Source organism: Crotalus tigris, unplaced genomic scaffold, assembly GCF_016545835.1.
Source record: "Crotalus tigris isolate CLP2741 ecotype Arizona unplaced genomic scaffold, ASM1654583v1 scf7180000017744.3724543626:3957646, whole genome shotgun sequence".
Taxonomy (NCBI): Eukaryota; Metazoa; Chordata; class Lepidosauria; order Squamata; family Viperidae; genus Crotalus; species Crotalus tigris.
The window spans coordinates 3,423,498-3,441,827 of NW_024096611.1; the positions used below are offsets into that span (position 1 = coordinate 3,423,498).

At 38.2% G+C, this 18,330-nt stretch overlaps 1 protein-coding gene across 4 annotated transcripts in view; it reads right to left on the reverse strand.

Annotated features, from left to right (window-relative positions):
* The window catches only part of LOC120306715 (leucyl and cystinyl aminopeptidase), a 47,563-nt gene extending 45,494 nt beyond the window's left edge, over nt 1–2,069 (reverse strand). The window contains exon 1 of one of the 4 annotated variants that reach the window (XM_039340413.1): nt 1,927–2,069. Coding sequence is in view for 1 of the 4 variants with exons in the window: in XM_039340411.1 (XP_039196345.1) it covers nt 1,297–1,318 (22 nt within the window). In the remaining 3 variants the exon portion in view is untranslated. Of the gene's footprint in view, nt 1–1,016; nt 1,145–1,296; nt 1,713–1,926 lie in introns of those variants that run through there. The other 3 variants (XM_039340412.1, XM_039340411.1, XM_039340414.1) reach the window with 3 other exon arrangements.
* Nucleotides 2,070–18,330: the final 16,261 nt, after the last annotated feature.

The window sequence follows — 18,330 nt, forward strand, 5'->3', positions numbered from 1 at the left end:
TGTTTTCTTACTGGAATATCTCCTCTAAAATATCCTCTAGGAGATATTTTTGTATGTTTACAAAACCTCTCCTTTATGAACAAAAGCTTTGATTCATTGATTAGCACTAAATGATATTTCCATGTTTCCAGTTTCAACATTCCAGTTATTTTTTCACTCTAAACTGCTGGCATTTTGAAATATCAGTTGCATTCTATAATTGAATTATATATGGTAATTAAACTCTATATGAAATAACATGGATTGTAAATCCATCATCAGACGTAATCATATAAAAAAGCTTTACATGTTCTAATTATTGAACTGAATCCCTATGAAATCTTCACTAATCATAAAATAAATATAAGTTCAAAACCTTGCACAAAGAATTCAAACTGTTCTTGTTATTTCTATCATCATAAGCCAAATGAGAATTGTTCTGTTGATATTTCCTAAACAACAGTACCCATCATCTTTGAATTAAAATTCATGCTTGGGAATGGAGAACCTTCTCTTGGCCCAGTTTCAAGAGGCAATTCATTTTCCAATCGGCTTAAGGACACATCCAGTCAGACCTAGAAAAGCTTAACTGTAGAACCCAATAAAGAGGAAAGAAAATATTTAAGGAAAAATCCCCAGTAACTCAGAAAGAATTTACATCACTTTAGATGCAGTTGGCTGCCAGCCAAAGACAGGTGTTGACAGAGATTCCCTCCTCCTCTCCAAAGGAGGGTTTCTCTGCATTTCAAAGTCACTCCAATTCTAGAGCGCTTGTAAAAGGCTAATATCTGGATGCAATTATCAGCATGTGCTCTTTTTACACGGTAGTTCCCTCTCAGAAATTATTTGCTGTGCCCCGCACCACCAAACTGGCGTATCCACCTTAGGGGTCGGGTTTATTCTCTCAGGAAGCCATATGCGATCCGTGAAAACTTATTGCTCGACCTGTGAGACCTTTTTGGAAGACGAAGAGACGTCCTTCCCCCAAGCTTTCCACCGGCGACTCCCAGGCTGTCACCATATAATAGCAACCTTACCTTCAAGACTTTCTATGGGGAAGGGTCGCGTTGGTACGGGGCGGCGCGGCGCGGCCACCTTCGCCCCAACAGACCCTGGGGGAGGGACGGGGGGAGGCAGGGAGACTCCGCGCGGCCTTGAGGTTTCAGGAAGTTTAGAGCCGGGCCGCGGCCTCTCTCGAACGGCCGCTTGAGGGCCGGGAGGTTCCTGCCGTACCTAGAGGTTCCCCAGCAGCAGCTTGGAGGAGTCAGGTTACCGCTGGCACGCAGGAAGGCCAGAAAAAGTACTGCTTTTACTCACCGCTACTGGGGAAGGACTCCATTTTCCTCCTACTGCGAGGCGAGCCCAAAGCACGAAAAGGGCGGAAAAGACAAACACGTCCGAAACCAAAACAAACAAAAAGCAGAACCCGCCGCGGCTCCTCCTCACACCTTGGCCTGCTCCTCCTCTTCCTCCTCCCGCAACTGCATGTTATCGAGGCGGACGCGGCTGCCGGCCTGACGTCTTAGGGAGGCTTCATGCAGCCTCAGTCGCCGCTGCCTACAGAATAACAAGCCCTATGACGGGAGCAGGAGGACAGTCCCGGCAGGGAGCGCTGGTCCGCTGCCCACTCGGCTCGCTTCCCCTCCCAGCCAAATAGCTCTAACGGCTTGATGTCGAGGGCAGGCGCAGCCCTCAACCATTTTCTGCTTCCCAGCTTCTCCAACCCCTCCCCTGCTAGGGATGGGCTGTTTAGCGGTCGCCGAGACCACCTCCTCCCAGCGCTTCGGTACCCGCTGAGGAGGCCTGCGCTGAATCCAGGGGCGGCTGCGCCCGATCCAGAGAGCATTGGGGCGGGGTTTTTTTCAGGATGAATCGCGACCCTCCACCGTTTAGAGCCCCCCCCACTGCCTAATAATACGATAGGAATCAAGTCGAGCCGACTTATACCTTAGAAAGGCTTGATTTCGGGCTCAGGCCAGATTCTTCTTTTTCTCTTCCGTGCTTTAAGATGTTTGCCGCCTCTCCCCTTTTTTACTCCTTGAATTTAAAGTCAATAAAATTCTCATAAAGTTGCGACATCTCGGACCAAATAATAGATGGTATATAGACAGGCGGTACGAGATTTGCTGCTTGCTGGGTTTCGGCAGTGCTGTGGTGTCTCAAAGTTGTGTAAGGAATAACATAAACAAAAAAAAATTTCCCTGAAATATGCATAAATAAACTGTCATCCTGCTAACTTTTTTCATAGTTGATGAGACACAAGGGAATTTGCCAGGAAAAGGAATCCTTTTTTTTTTTAATTCCTAGACTTGCTCTTTGTTTATAGATAAATCTGCTCTTGAAATGATTCTTTTTACAGTTTGCTACATAATTGTAACCTGATGGCACTGAAAATGCTTCAGAACTAGTAATGTGCATTTGCTTAAACTAGCTGTCAAAATTCTCAATTATAGTTCTTAGTTACAGGCTCCTTAGATATAAAAGATGTATAGACAACCACCTTCATCACTTGTAATTTAAAACATATTTTACTATCCTCTTGGGAGTTCTAGAAAGCTTACAACATCAGTCAAAATGAGAAAATATAATCCAACCATTATAGCAGCAAAAAAGTAATTCTGTCTGGATGCTCCCTTCCAAAAGGAAGGTCTTCACCAATGCAACAGTGAGACAAGATTCCCTGAAGCAAATTCCAGAATAAAATCATAACTACCAAATAGCCTCAGTATGAATCCTGCCACATGAATGTTCAGGACTACATCTAATTCCATTGATGTTGCCAGGATAGGTCCAGTATCAATCTGACTCTTTCTACTGAAATATATGTTTTTGGAAAAGATAAAGAGAACAACTCCAGTTATCCAGTTATTTGACTACAGTATGTAATTTCTTTTCTTTTGACTAGCTATATTTGTTACAGGCAATGAAAAGTTCGAAGTACTAAAGTGATGCTTCCTTGTTATACTTTTTTTCTCTAGATCTTCCTGGTTTGCATTTTATGAGCAAATTAAATTCATTCTAATGAAATGGCTGCTATAATGGGTATGGGAAATCACAAAATGCCTAATTACTAAAAAACTAACTAATTAAATTACCGTTCTGTGGCATCACAAGATGTTCTTTGCTATTTCAGTTTGTTGCTCCTGCTGACTCTGCCACTGCTCCTTTTTCTGTTCTTTCTTGTCTAGACAGACATGGAGATGCAGCTACCACTCTTTATTTTTTTTTCTAAACTAACATAATATTCAAAAGAAATTATGCAATGTGGGACTCTACACTATCAGTAGGAATATTTCAAAAAACAGAACAGAATATAACCAAATCTGGTGTTGGGAGAGAAACTGGCAAAAGAGATATTTTGTTTAAAATGTGCCACACCTGGCCAGGGCCTGTGAAAAAAAAATCTAGAAAAAGTCTCCCCTAATCCAGGGGTGTCAAACTGCTGGCCCGCGGGCCGGATGCATCATGGCAAAACCGTGCCCACCCTATTGCCAATAATGGAAAAAAAAGTCGTGATACGTCACAACACGTCACCCCTACCCTAGTCTTTTCAATGGGAAAGGCAATTAGATTTTTAATTGAATGTTGAAAACATTCTAAATCCTCTTCCTTTTAGTTATGTGACCAAGAGTAACCAGTATGCAGCCTTCTGAGTAACCCCATACATACTAGCAGATGCAGTATGCAAGTACTCACCCTCATTAGATCTTCTTTGTCTATACGGTATGTCTGACATGCACATACACCATAATTAACCATCCCACATGGACAAATTTATCTATTTAGAATTATAATGCTGCTTTAATTAACTTTGGGAGGCATACAGATTAAAAACAGATACAATACTTAAAAACTAGACAATAGCAAACATAACAGAGGAAAACATACATACCCAACAGAATGCCAGATGAGCCCACCCTGACCTATCCTAGAAGTTCAGGAATAAACCAGGTTCTCAAAGATCATTTAAAACTGTTATGAGTTGGGCCAATTTGAACATTTGAGGAAATACCATTCCCAAGGACAGGCACTCTGACAAAGAAGGTGTGTTTCCTAGGTCCTATCAAACGGCTTAATTTATGGATTGCTTAATGAACCATACTCATGTTGTTAAATCTTAAGAAGTGGGCAGAAATGGTAGAGAGATCCTCCCTGACATAACCAGGTTCTATACCATGAGGACTTTGTAAATTATTCCTGACACTATGAATTGCACTGAAAAGCCCGCTGCAACCAGTGCAACTCATATAGCAGGTGTTATGAGCACAACTTAGTATGGCCACATAAGTGTTCATGCCATTGCATTCTGGACCAGCTGTAGCTTCCATGTGGTCTTCAAGGACAGCCATGTATAGAGCATGTTACAGTAATCCACGTATAGCATCATTATTAATTATATTAAAAATGGACTCTCAATTCAGGAAAGAACACACAGATTAATCTGTGAAAAGGTCTTCCTGGCTAGCTGCCATCTGCTCTTCAGAAAGGAGAACCCCCAAATTGTGCACAAAGTATTGCCACCCCATTCAGAATTAATTATGGAGATTCTCGCATCCAAAAGCACTCAGTCACCTTATGGTTTAATTTAAACCTGTTCCTCCCCATTCAGACCCAAACAGCCTTCAGGCACTAAGACAATTCCCTTGACACATCACTTGATTGGTGAGCTGATGGACTGACTGTAGGTATTTAAGTTTAACATCAGTTATTTGGATGAGTTGATGTAGAGGTCCCTGCCAATGATACAATTGTTAAATCCATAGATATCAAGTTTCCTCTTCTTGCTGTAAAGTGGCTTATTATAAATTCTGAAAACTAATATTTGACTACATGAAGTTTTTTTCCAATTCATTTGTACTCTAAGAAACAAGATATTATATGCAAATTTTCACAGAATTGTATTGAATTGTTAAATAAGCACATATGTACAATAAGTACGTTTTCTAGCTCTTTAGCAATGAAATAATTTTGCTTGTTGACATTCTTTTGTGTGTAGATGAAAAAAGAAACAGTGGTATTTCAGTTATCTCAGTGCTACTTCCTGACTCTTGTTTCTCTAAAAGAAAATGTTAGGCCACTGTGACTGAATTAGATTCTACAATTATTTTAAAATTAGATTTAGAAATAAAGTGCCAATATTAGACGTTTTAAAGTAGCTAATGTAACTTTTAACCAGGATAGCGTATTTACTTGACATTTCCATTAAAATTAATGTATTGATAATCATTGTTTAAAAACCAATAAGCAAGCCTATCTAGGCACACTTACCAGTAAAGATAATGTATTTTAACTGGACTGAATTTTAGGTGACAATGTGCAAGACTGTAATCATAGTTATTCTTGTATTTATGTTTTTTCATTTATTAATTTTTATGGAAGCCAAGTGCTTCCAATTTCCTATCCCTGACACAGCGAGACAGAGGAGAAAAGGCACACATACACTAATCAAAAAGTTTTTCCCTTTTATAGCTAATGTACTTTTTCACACTAATAGTTTCTGCGCAGCTAAAGATTTCTTTTTCGTCTGAATACAACATTTCCTTATCTATCAAGTTAATCACAGCTTGTTACAACTCTATGCTCCGAATACACAATTGCTGGCATGCAGCCCTGGGCTTTTTCTCTTTGAGCAATACACTTAAAGTTACAGCTAAACTTTTTCTCTTTGGTCAGCACAATTTTAAGTTACATCAAAGCGAGGTACAGAAAGCAAGCAGAAAAGAATGAACAATAGCTGGGCCATACATAAGAGCCGAGGTGGCGCAGCAGTTAGAGTGCAGTACTGCAGGCCACTTTAGCTGACTGTGTTCAGCAGGTCAGTGGTTCAAATCTCACCGGCTCAAGGTTGACTCAGCCTTCCATCCTTCCATCCTTCCGGGGTAGGTAAAATGAGGACCCAGATTGTTGGGGGCAATGTAAATATATATATATATATATATATATATATATATATATATATATATATATATATATACATTGCTTACTGGTGTACACCGCTTAGAGAGTGCTTGCACTTAAAGCAGTATATAAGTCTCATAAATAAATAAATAAATAATACACAAAAGACTATATTCTGGTCCCTTCAGAAACATTGAGGAAAAACCACTAGACAGTGATTGCATGCTGGTATAATGCTAAATACTTTGTCCAATACTGAACTGTCTGATAGCAAAGTAACATAATCAGGCAAGGTAGAGAGTATTGTGTCTTTTACATATTTCAAAATTTATAACAGAATTCATCTGAAGACCAGATGTGGTATCCTCTCCCAATATCAAATAATCCTATGTAATGTATATGACTGAGTAGTTCATCCATATATTGATCTTAAAATCTGAAGGTGGGCAATGCATTTAGGTAGTATTTGACATATATTTGTATCATAAACAGTACTATTAATAAATAGATTTTGTTCTGTTAATTATTTCATGCCCATCTGTAGGCAAGATTAGGAACTGTTATTTGGATTTGATCAATCTTTCTTGTATACTCAATACTGGATAATAACCACAGTTCCTATCATTCCCATGCTGTTTGAGGATAATTTAAATTGCAATCCAGCAAAATTCAAGATTTTTTTTTAAAAAAATCAGTTGGAAAACATGCTAGTGAAGCAAAGAGATTTATAATCCTGCAAATAAATCTATTCAGTAAAATAGCTCTTATAATACAAAAAACCAAATCCATAATATTAGAATTTAGAATATAACAGCCTGTGACTCATTGGGTCATCATTTCAGAAATATTTTCTTACCTAAACAGAAAAACACAGTGACGAAGGGCAAAAAAGCAATGGAAGCAGGAGCAACTTTCAATATCCTGACAGCCTGACCACAGCTGACCACTCTCTGGCAGCCAATGGTGAGGGTCATCACCACCCTCTACCTAGTCTCTGGAGGGCTAGAGTCAGACTGGTCTACTGTACTTGCAGGCAGAGCCATTGAAGGGACCACAATTTTGCCAAATTTCAATCTCACAGCAGTCATGAGTTCCAGTTTTTGGATGCATTCTGTAAGTTAGTACATTTGAGGTACCTTGGTTCAAAAATTGTTGCCCTATGTTGTACTGTTTAACCCAGTTAAAGGTTACAGACACACAAATTTTAGAAGTATATTGTGTTATAGGCACATCAATAAAATGGCTACAAGGGAGGAGATGGCAAGAAACAAAACATGCATTTATTGGAAAACAAATGGGTGAATTTGTATTTGTTGGAATATTCATGAACAGGAAGAGTCATGTGGTAACTCAGTCAGCCAATGGGAAGAAAGTGCTACTGAGTCTGTGCAAAAAGAGTCTTGAGTTAGGAGCTGGATTTCCAGTCTCAAGGTCTGTCTCTGGTCTCTCTGTAAGAAGTCTTCAATTAAGCTATGTTGCTGTAAAGAAGAATGGTATTGTAAATATTTTTATATAAATATAAAGTTATTTGAATCAGCTAAATGCAGTCAACTGTAAGAGCTTCTGATTTATTTTTCACCAATAGAAAAGTTAAAATTCTCTAACAATATTCTTCCTTCTTGTTTCCCTAGATGCTTTCAACCACCTGAAGTCCTGCCTTTTGTCTCAAATTCCATAAAAAGTAGCACCCCCTTTCTATTTTATTTTTTTAAGAATGCTGCAGCATATAAGTAACGCAACACCTGAAGTATTTTTAGAAATAAATCTTATACTTGAAGCTGGAGTATTTCATTATAATATTCTAGCTCCCTTTCCCTCCCTCCCTCCCTCCCTCCCTCCCTCCCTCTCCCTTTCTCCCTCTCCCTCCCTATCTACCTATATAAAGTCGTATGGAACTTTAAAGCTTATAAATATCAAAGAAAGTATCCACAAGTGATTGTGGCTTATTCCACAAACCATGATTTTAAAATAATTGATTATCCTGAGATGTAAATTGAACCTTAAGGTATAAAACTAGCCCATCATACCATTGTGCTGCAGGCACATTTAAATGAAAGTCATTCTTCTCTCATGCCAAATGCTGGCTAATAATCCTGGAAATTGAAGTTTAATACATTTACAGCCCCTAGCTTGAAAAAAGGTACACTAGTTTGTGGCTAAATAACATTTTACACTGCACACTAAAAGGCTGCTATGATTCTGTGATATTTTAGTATGCAATCCAATGCTTGGAATAATACTGTAAGCCCATCTAGACGACACCATTCCTGATTAAGTGAAAATTAAGTATACTGCAACCATATGCCCCGTCTTTGACTTGTAGGAAGCACTACTTTATGCCTAAGCTGTGTTATGTATACACTCATATCATTTCTGTTATCATATTTCATCTAACAACACTCCATGTAATAGTACCTCCATTAAAAAGTAGCAAATGGATTACATAAAGGCCAGGAGAGATTTTAAAATAATAAACAGAAATGTTTGACATCAAATAATTTAGAAATGTATACGTAGTGAAATAGGAATATCTAAAGCTTGCCTCTTATTGAGTATAAATCATACTTTTAAAATCAGCTGTTACCAAAAGACAATAAACTGTGTTTAAAGGTAAGAGATACCAGCCTTATTACTCTGAAGCTAGAATCCTGAGCCTGTGTGTTCTTACCAGTAAAGCTATTGAAATCAGAATGTTTAACTTACTATGTTATAGATTAAGATAGGCTGATTTAAAGTTGCCTGCAACTGCCTGTAGCCATTGCTGCATACCTATCAATGGGATTGCTGGATAAGCATAGGTTGTAGATGGCTGCAGACATGCTATGCAAACAGCTCCCAAATCCCAACTGTGCATTGTGTGGACGTGCATGTCCTGCATGCTGATTGATTGATTTGACTTCCTGTTCTGTGCTTTGCTATTTGAGTGCCCCCTAGCCAGAACAAACATTTGCAGTAAAATCATCATCATCATCCAGCAAAAGGGGCAACACCAGGCAACTACAGACCAATTACCTGCTTACCAACAACTTTCAAATTACTAACTGGTGTGGTAGCTAATGCAGTATAACAGCATCTAGTTGAAAACAATCTCTTTCCACCTGAGCAGAAAGGAAACCGCCCCAATAGCAGAGGAACAAAAGATCAACTCCTAATAGACAAAATGATCTTGGAAAACTGCAAGAGAAGGAAGACCAACCTGAATGTGGCATGGATTGACTACAAAAAGGCATATGACTCTCTGCCACATGATTGGATAATAAAGTGCCTAGAAATAACAGGAGTCAGTAGAAACATCAGAAAATTTGTGCAAAGATCGATGGCACAATGGAAGACACAGTTGCAGATCAATGGTGAGAGACTGGGAGAGGTTAATATCAAGAGAGGAATATTTCAAGGAGATTCATTATCACCATTACTATTTGTTATTGCACTGTTTCCTCTGTCAACAATACTGAATAACTCAGGACATGGCTATCAAACATCAAAAACATCTGCCAGACTATCCCACCTCCTTTACATGGATGATCTGAAGCTGTATGGAAAAACATCATCTGAAATAGAATCGCTGCTCAACACTGTCCGTATATATAGCCAAGATATTGTAATGGAGTTTGGCTTGGACAAATGTGCCACACTTACTATCAAACAAGGAAAAATAATGAAAACTGAAGGAATCAAGATGCCCCACGAAAATAACATTAAGAGTCTGGATGAGGAAGAGTACTACAAATACTTGGTATCCTTCAAGCTGACAACATCAAGCACACTGAAGTCAAGAAAAAGATTAGAGGTGAATACATCAAGAGAGTGAAGAAGATCTTAAAGTCCAAACTCAATGGAGGAAATACCATAAAGGCAATCAACACCTGGGCAATTCCAGTCATTAGGTACACAGCTGGAATAGCAGACTGGACTCAAGCAGAACTAAAAGCAATGGATAGGAAGACCAGAAAAATAATGACAATGAATCATGCCCTTCATCCACACAGTGACATTGACCGACTTTATCTACCAAGGCAAATAGGTGGTCGTGGAATGCTACAATTACATCAGATGGTTGAAGAAGAAAAAATGGCTTTGGAAGAATATCTGAAGAACAATGATGAAGATGCACTGAAATTAGTATATCAGGAAGGCTTACTGACTACTGGAGAGACCAAACTGGCCTACAAGAAAGACCAAATGAAGAACAGAATAGAGGCATGGGAAGACAAAGCACTACATGACCAATACATTAAAAAAATAGCTGGGAAAGCAGATAATAACAAGACCTGGCAATGGCTAAGAGCAAGAAAATTGAAGAAAGAGACAGAGGGACTAATTCTGGCTGCACAAGACCAAGCCTTAAGGACAAATGCATATAAAGTCAAAAATGAGAAGACAGCAACAGACAGTAAGTGCCGCCTATGCAAAGAAGCTGAAGAAACAGTGGACCACCTGGTAAGCTGTTGCAAGAAGATTGCACAGACTGACTACAAGCAGCGGCATGACAAAGTAGCAACAATGGTGCATTGGAAGATCTGCAAAAATATCATTTGCCTGTAAGCAAAAACTGGTGGGATCATAAAATAAAGAAAGTCATAGAAAATGATAAAATTAAACTGCTCTGGGACTTCAGAATTCAAACAGACAAGCACCTGCAACATAACACCCTAGACTTAACAATTGTCGATAAGAAAGACAAAAAAGTCTGGATAGTGGATATGGCAGTGCCTGGAGACAGCAGAATAGACGAGAAAGAATTGGAGAAGATAACAAAATACAAAGACCTATAAATAGAAATAGAAAGACTGTGGCAAAAGCAAGCAAGAGTAGTACCAATAGCGATAGGCTCCTTGGGTGCAATCCCAAAACAACTGGAGCACCACTTGAACACCATCAGCATTGACAAATTCAGTATTAGTCAATTGCAAAAGGCGGCCTTACTAGGAACTGCTTCCATCCTGCGACGATACCTGTAATACCATCAAACATCCACATCTGCCTATCCCAGGTCCTGGATAAGGACTCGATAGGTAGACAAAATGCCAAATCCAGTCTGAACATCTGGCTGACTGTGTGATGATCCATAATAATAATAATAAAGTTGGAAGGGACCTTGGAGGTTATCTAGTCAAACCTCCTGTTAAGGCAGGAAAGCCTATGCCATTTCAGACAAATGGCTGTCCAGTCTCTTCTTAAAAACTTCCAGTGTTGGAGCATTCACTGCTTCTGGAGGCAGGTTAATTGTTCTAACTGTCAGGAAGTTTCTCCTTAGTTCTAGGTTGCTTCTCTCCTTGATTAGTTTCCACCCGTTGCTTCTTGTCCTGCCTTCAGGCACTTCGGAGAATAGTTTGACTCCCTCTTCTTTGTGGCAGCCCCTGAGATATTGGAACACTACTATCATGTCCCCTCTCGTCCTTCTCTTCATTAAAATATACCCAATTCCAGCAGCCGTTCCTTATATGCTTTAGCCTCCAGTCCCCTAATCATCTTTGTTGCTCTTCTCTGTACTCTTTCTAGAGTCTCAACATCTTTTTTACATCGTGGTGACCAAAACTGGATGCAGTATTCCAAGTGTGGCCTTACCAAGGCATTGTAGAGTGGTATTAATACTTCACGTGATCTTGATTCTATCCCTCTGTTAATGCAGCCTAGCACTGTGTTGGCCTTTTTGGCAGCTGTAGCACACTGCTGGCTCATATTTAAGTGATTGTTCACTAGGACTCTGAGGTCCCTCTCACAGTTACTACTATTGAGCATGGTGCCACCTATGCTGTACTTGTGCATTTGGTTTTTCTTGCCTAACTGTAGAACCTTACTTTTTTTCACTATTGAATTTCATTTTGTTAGATAGTGCCCAGTGTTCAAGTCTGTCCAGATCCTTCTGTATCTTAAACCTGTCTTCTGGAGTGTGTTGGCTATTCCTGCCAGTTTGGTGCCGTCTGCAAATTTGATGAGTTCCCCATCTATCCCCTCATCTAAATCGTTGATGAAGACGTTGAAGACCACTGGGCCCAGAACAGAGCCCTGGGGCATCCCACTACACACTTCTCTCCATGTAGATGTGGTTCCATTGAGGACCACATGCTGAATACAGCCGGTCAGTCAGCTACGGATCCATCTGGTGGTGATGCTGTTTAACCCACATTTTTCTATCTTATCAAGTATTAGGTTGTGATCTACTTTATCAAATGCCTTACTGAAGTCCAAGTAAATTATATCCACAGCATTCCTCTGATCCACTAATTTTGTCACTTGGTCAAAGAATGCAATAAGATTTGTCTGGCATGATCTATTTTTGACAAACCCATGCTGGCTTTTAGTAATGACTTTGTTTGCCTCTAGGTATTCGCTGATTTGTTGTTTGATTATCTTTTCCAGAATCTTCCCAGGTATTGAAGTCAGGCTGATAGGTCTGTAATTTTCTGGGTCCATTTTTTTTCCTTTTTTGAAGATGGGAACTACATCAGCTCTTTATCAGTCCTCCGGTAGTTCCCCAGTCCTCCAGGATCTTTGAAAAATATAGTTTAATGGTTCTGAGATCACATCTGCCAGTTCCTTGAGAACCTTGGGGTGTAATCCATCTGGTCCTGGTGATTTGAACTCATCTAGGCTGGACAGGTGCTCACTTACTGTTTTCTTGCCTATCTTAACCTTTGTTTCTATTCTGTTTTTTATGACACTATTTTTGGTAGGTTGGTCTGTTTTTTCCCTTTTGTAAAGACAGATGCAACAAATGAGTTAAATAGTTCTGCTTTCTCCCTGTTGCTTGTCACCTTCTTGCCACTTTCCCCCCCACTAATGGACCAATCATTTCCTTCACTTTTTTCTTGTTTTTTACATGTTGAAATAAGCTTTTTTTGTTATTGTTGACTTTGGTTGCAAACCTTAGTTCATTTTGAGCCTTAGTTTTCCTCACTTCATCTTTGCAGGCTTGGGCTATTTGCTGATATTCTGACTCTTTCCACTTTCTACACTTGTCCTTTTTATCTTTCCATTTATCAGAGAGTTCTTTATGCAGCCATGTTGGTTTCTTTTGAAAGCTGTTATTTTTTCCTCTTTGTTGGTATTGTGCTAGACTGGGCTTTTATTATCTCACTTTTCAAAATTTCCCAAGATTCTTGAGTTGTTTTCCCCTTGAGGATTCTCATCCATGGAATCTTTCCCAAGCCCTCTCTAGGTTTATTGAAATTAGCTCTCTTGAAGTTCAAGACTCTAGTTTGACTGTGTTCTATTGCTTGTGATTCCATAATGTTGAATTCCAATATTGCATGATCACTTCCTCCCAAAGTTCCTGTGGCTTCAACACCTTCTATCATTTCATCTCTGTTAGTGAGAATTAGATCCAAAATGGCTAATCCCCTAGTTCCCTTCTTTTTGGGAGACAAAGTTGTCTGCTAGGTTTGTAAGAAATCTGTTTGATCTTCTACCTGGTGCAGAGTTTGTCTCCCAGTTGATGTCAGAATAGTTAAAGTCCCCCATTACTATTGTGATGTGCTTCCTATATACCTTAATTATCTGACTAGCAAAAAGTTCATCATTTCCTGTTTGGTTGGGTGGTCTGTAGTATACATCTATGGCAATTTCATTTTTTCCCCTTTTATATTGACCTAAATGCATTCAAGACAGTTTTCATCATTGTTGTGCTCTATTTCTGTAGAGATGTAGTTATTTCTTATATAGAGAGCAACTCCGCCTCCTCTTTTATTTGGTCTGTTTCTTTTAAATAATTTAAATCTCTCTTGCTGTGTGTTCCATTTGTGGGCTTCATCCCACCATGTTTCCACACTGGTAACAATATCATATTGCCCTCATTAACCTGAATTTATAGTTCACCCTGTTTGCTGTTCATATTCTGTGCATTGGTGTATAGACATTTGAGTCCTTTATGACTGAAATGAAACACCTATGCAACCCTTCCTGAATAGCAGATGCATACGTTCCATGATGTGCAATGCTGGAGAAATCTGCTTGATCTTAAGACATGGAAGATGTTTTGTCATTGTCTTGTTTGTCATAGAAATCAAGTTCAGAATTGATGTACTTAGCCTGTTTGGAGCTAGATGTAACTATTCCTACATTTAACACAAACTCCAGTTTTGATGATGATGATGATGATGATGGGATATTCTTTCAATCCTATTCACTCAATAATCCCACCATAACTCAAAGGTAAAAATAAAATGCAGCACAGACCAAATGAAGTTGGTTTCCCCTGTCCCAAAACTGTCATTGTACTTTTTTTTAATATCCCAGGCTGGATAATTATCTGACAAGCATCTGCCACATCAACAGATATAACAACTGTTGTTAAGAAAGACAAAAAAATGTTTGGATAATGGACATACAATATCTGGAGACAGCAGAATAGAAAAGAAAGAACTGGAGAAAATAATAAAATATAAAGATCTGCAAATAGAAGTAAAACTGTGGGGAAAAAAATAAAAATAGTATCCATAATAATGGGGGCTCTGGGTGCAATACCAAAATATCTGAAGCACCATTTGAACACCAACGCATTGATAAAATCATTATTCGCCAATAGCAAAAGGCAATTTTACATGGAATAACTTACATCCTGTGACAATACCATAAATATTAATAAGCAACAATAGCTGCCTACCTCAGATCCTTGAGAAATACTTGATAAATGAACAAAAATGCAAAATCCAATCTAAACATCTGGCTGACTGTGTGACCAACCATAATAATAATAAATCTGCACTGCCACATTAGGGGAAGCTTACCCATTCTTTCTGCCCTTGTTTCACTTCTGTGTGAAATCAAAAAGGGAATTGAACAATAACACAGACATAGAGTGTTTAATGGTGTCCTATTTTTGCAAAGGGCTCTTATCTTTGTATTCTGGCCATCTGAATCCTGTTATGCCTATTTGCATGATAGGGTTAGTCAGGGAAAAATAAATTTAGCCCTAAATTAAACCATAAAAGCTGGATAGGTTTAGTTGCCTCCATGACAATGTAATTTTCTGTAATCTAATTAAGCAATGACAGTTAAGTTTTCAAATATAGGAACTCTTGTATCACACATTTTCCTTTTATGGCTTAAATGCAACAAAACTACCAGACATTTGATGCATTGTTTTTTCATGTCTTCTAGTCAATCCTGAATCCTGGCAATTGCCTAGATAAGGCTTTGCAGTTTTCCTGGCAAGATTTGAGAAGTGGTTTGTCACTGCCTCCTTCCTAAGACTGAAAGAGAATGACTGACCCAGTTTAGGCTTTGTGCCTAAGGCAAAATTAGGACTCATGGTCTCCTGGTTTCCAACTGGATGCCTTAACAATTGCATCAAACTGGTTCTTGCTAGATAAATACAGTACTTTGATTGCATATAACATGAAAAAAATTAAATCAGTTGATTGTCCTCTATAAACATTAAGATATTCCTTCTTATAGACATTGCAATTTAAGTATGGTGCTTTTTCCTGCTTTTTCCACAATCCACTTTTTTTTTCCAATTCTCCTATTAGTGGCAATTGGTTATTTAGATAAGTGATATTCCTCCTTGTAAAATCCTATTTTATTTGTTCTACCATCATTTTCAATCTCTTTTATCTTTCTCCTTCCAATTGTCTAGGACCAGGAACAGTTCTCTTCCCTCCTCATTCAGAGCAGCAGGAAAAGGATATGTTCCATCCCTCTATCGCTGTAGCTAAACATTCCTCTTCGTCCAGATCTAAAGTGTCAGGAATAGGTGAAGCTTCTCTTTATTGTCTCGCTGTCTCCAGAAGCCCTCTCCTCTTTGTCCAAAGCCAACAAAAGGCCCTTGGGATTGCAAAACTCTCCCTCTCTTCTTCCAGCAATGAAGTATCTTTCTGTGCAGAAATGTAAGGGCAATGGGATAGTCTACTCTTATATCTCCCCCCATTAGTTACTGAACTCCCAGCCTCTGCCTTCAGGCTGCCTTTGTATAGTCTAGTTGTTCTTGAAGAAGGTTGAGCTTCCTGAATCTCTGGAATGAAACAAAAGATTTCTGGGACAAATAAAGTCCGGGAGACAAGGATGATAGCTGTTTGACTGATTAATTATGTGTCATCAAGTCAGTGTCAAATCTTAGCAATCAAATAAATATATTTTGTCCATGAATGGAAGCCTAGATTACTTTGAAGGATGATGACTGAATTAAAAGCATAGCCATAATTGTAAGTAAACTCTATTATGTTGAGCGAAGATGTTCTTCCTTGTAATTTCACAAATATAATCTGGGGATGCTCCACAATATGGGGACAGGGTAGAGCAGTCAGTATGATGTCAGTTGTCCACCTTTTTCTAGGATAACAAACAAAACAGCAGAGATAGTCTTTGCAGAAAAATATTAGGAGGAAATGAACAAGGAATCCCATAGCAGGAATAAATCTTTTTGGAAGGGGATCTAAAAGCCCCTATATTCAAAAGGAAAACTATTTTACCTGTGAGGGGAAATATTGCATAGTAACCATGAGTATAAAAAGAGCATGCAGATGTCCTTCATAATTCTCTTACTGCTACTTCCCCATTATGTGCTAAGAGGGCCATATGCACAGGAGTTTATTTTTAAATGTTCTTATGAAACTTGAAACTTACATCCCCACTTCCATGTGTGCACATGGACCTAGTTAACTTACTGGGTCTCTTTGGTCTGTTTGTTGCTGCTAAAATGCTTTTTTAGAGGTTTATTTGATGTTATTTTTAAAGTTCTCTTATCTCTTTGTTGCCTTGGTCATGGTTAAAAATGCCTTAATTTATGTGTCTGATAAATATTAGATTTTGGAATTGGATCATATTTGCAGTACTGAAAGGGCAGTCTTTTTGCTGGCAGCTTTGACCATCTGTTTGGAAGTGTTATACAGAGTAAATGCAGAGCCCATACTTCCCTTCACTTTCTTAATAGCTAAGTGGCACTATCGGATCTGATAGCACAAACCATCTGTTAGGCATCTGTGCATATGCTGTTTCTTATGTACAACATGCTCCTGCATGTAGGAATCTCATTGTTATTTCCAGGATTCAAATATATTCAGATATATGTATTTGTATGTCCCATTAAATAGCCACCTTTTCCAACCTGGTGCCCTCTAGAGAGGGTTGGGATTGTAGCTAGCAGATTATGTAAAAAATATGGTTTATGAAGGAAAATATGGGAATTATTATTTCAAGGTATCTTCAGGTTACCAACTAAGGGAAGGGTACTTCAGAAAGCAGGTTTCCAATGAAATCTTACCAGTTAGTCTCATTGTTTACAATACAGTAGAACTCATTCCCATGTAAAGTATGTAACACTGGATTAGTTACTTGAAATAAGCCATCAGTACATTGAAAGTAGTTTAAAATTTCAAAATAAAAACATCTGAGTTTTCTATAATATAATTATCTCAGTGGTAATTCCATTTTCCCCAAGGCACAGGCTTGTTTTACTGAAGCTAAAAAATATTTGTAGGAATTTTATCTGTATTTTTAAAATGTTTAATGAAGATGAAAAATAAGAAGATGTAACAAGAGTTGGTACATACTTAGGACAGAAATTACAGTAACATTTATAGGAATGATACTGTTTGTTCAACAAATATTATAAGCATCTAATTATACATTTTATGATTTTCTTCTTTTCCTTAAGGCTGCTCAAATATATTTTTATTAAGGTTGGGATCACGACAGTGGTATCGTTATGTACAGCCAGAAAATTTCATGTCAGATGCAGCTCCAAATCCTATTTTGCTGTAAAAAAAGATATTTAATCCATTCTGTTGAACCAATCGACTCTCTGCATGAAAAAGAATCTTTGGAAGTCTAAGGACCATTGCATTTTTCTGGAAGTTTCCAGGTTTCAGTACTTAATTAGACAGTTTCCAGAAAGGAGAATATTAAAGGTGGGGTTTTTTTCTGATTTAAATAGTCATTAAGCCTTGTAAGATATTTTCAATACAGACATGGTAGGAACATCCCAGAGACAGTATTTCATTCAGAATAATGGACAATGTGGACATAACATATAGAAGTAAAACTGGCACTTAACATTGTATACCACAAAGAAGCTGTCCTAGTGTAGACTGTTATTTTGCATTTAACATTTATGTTCATTTTATGACTAATTTCTTAAGACAGTAATTTTTCTGTAGTAGTCTTGGTCTACAGTTACTCATATGAATGTTGAAAATTATATGAAATTTACAAGATACTGACATGACCAGCCAAAATAAAAGCTACTAGACAATCCTTTCTTTCTTTGTGTCATTTTACTCACTGTTGATTGTAGATGTTTCCAAAAATTAGGACATGCTTGTATCTTAAACCACATACAAATTATTGACAAATCTATAACTTCAGGCTTTTCTTTATTTAGTTAGTTTTCATGCATCATTTTACCATGTAAATATACCAGGCTTCAGTCACCTTTTCAGACAGTAAGCACCATGCAATTTTGAAGATTTCATGAACAGGATGAAAATAATTTAAACATAAAATAAAAATGGG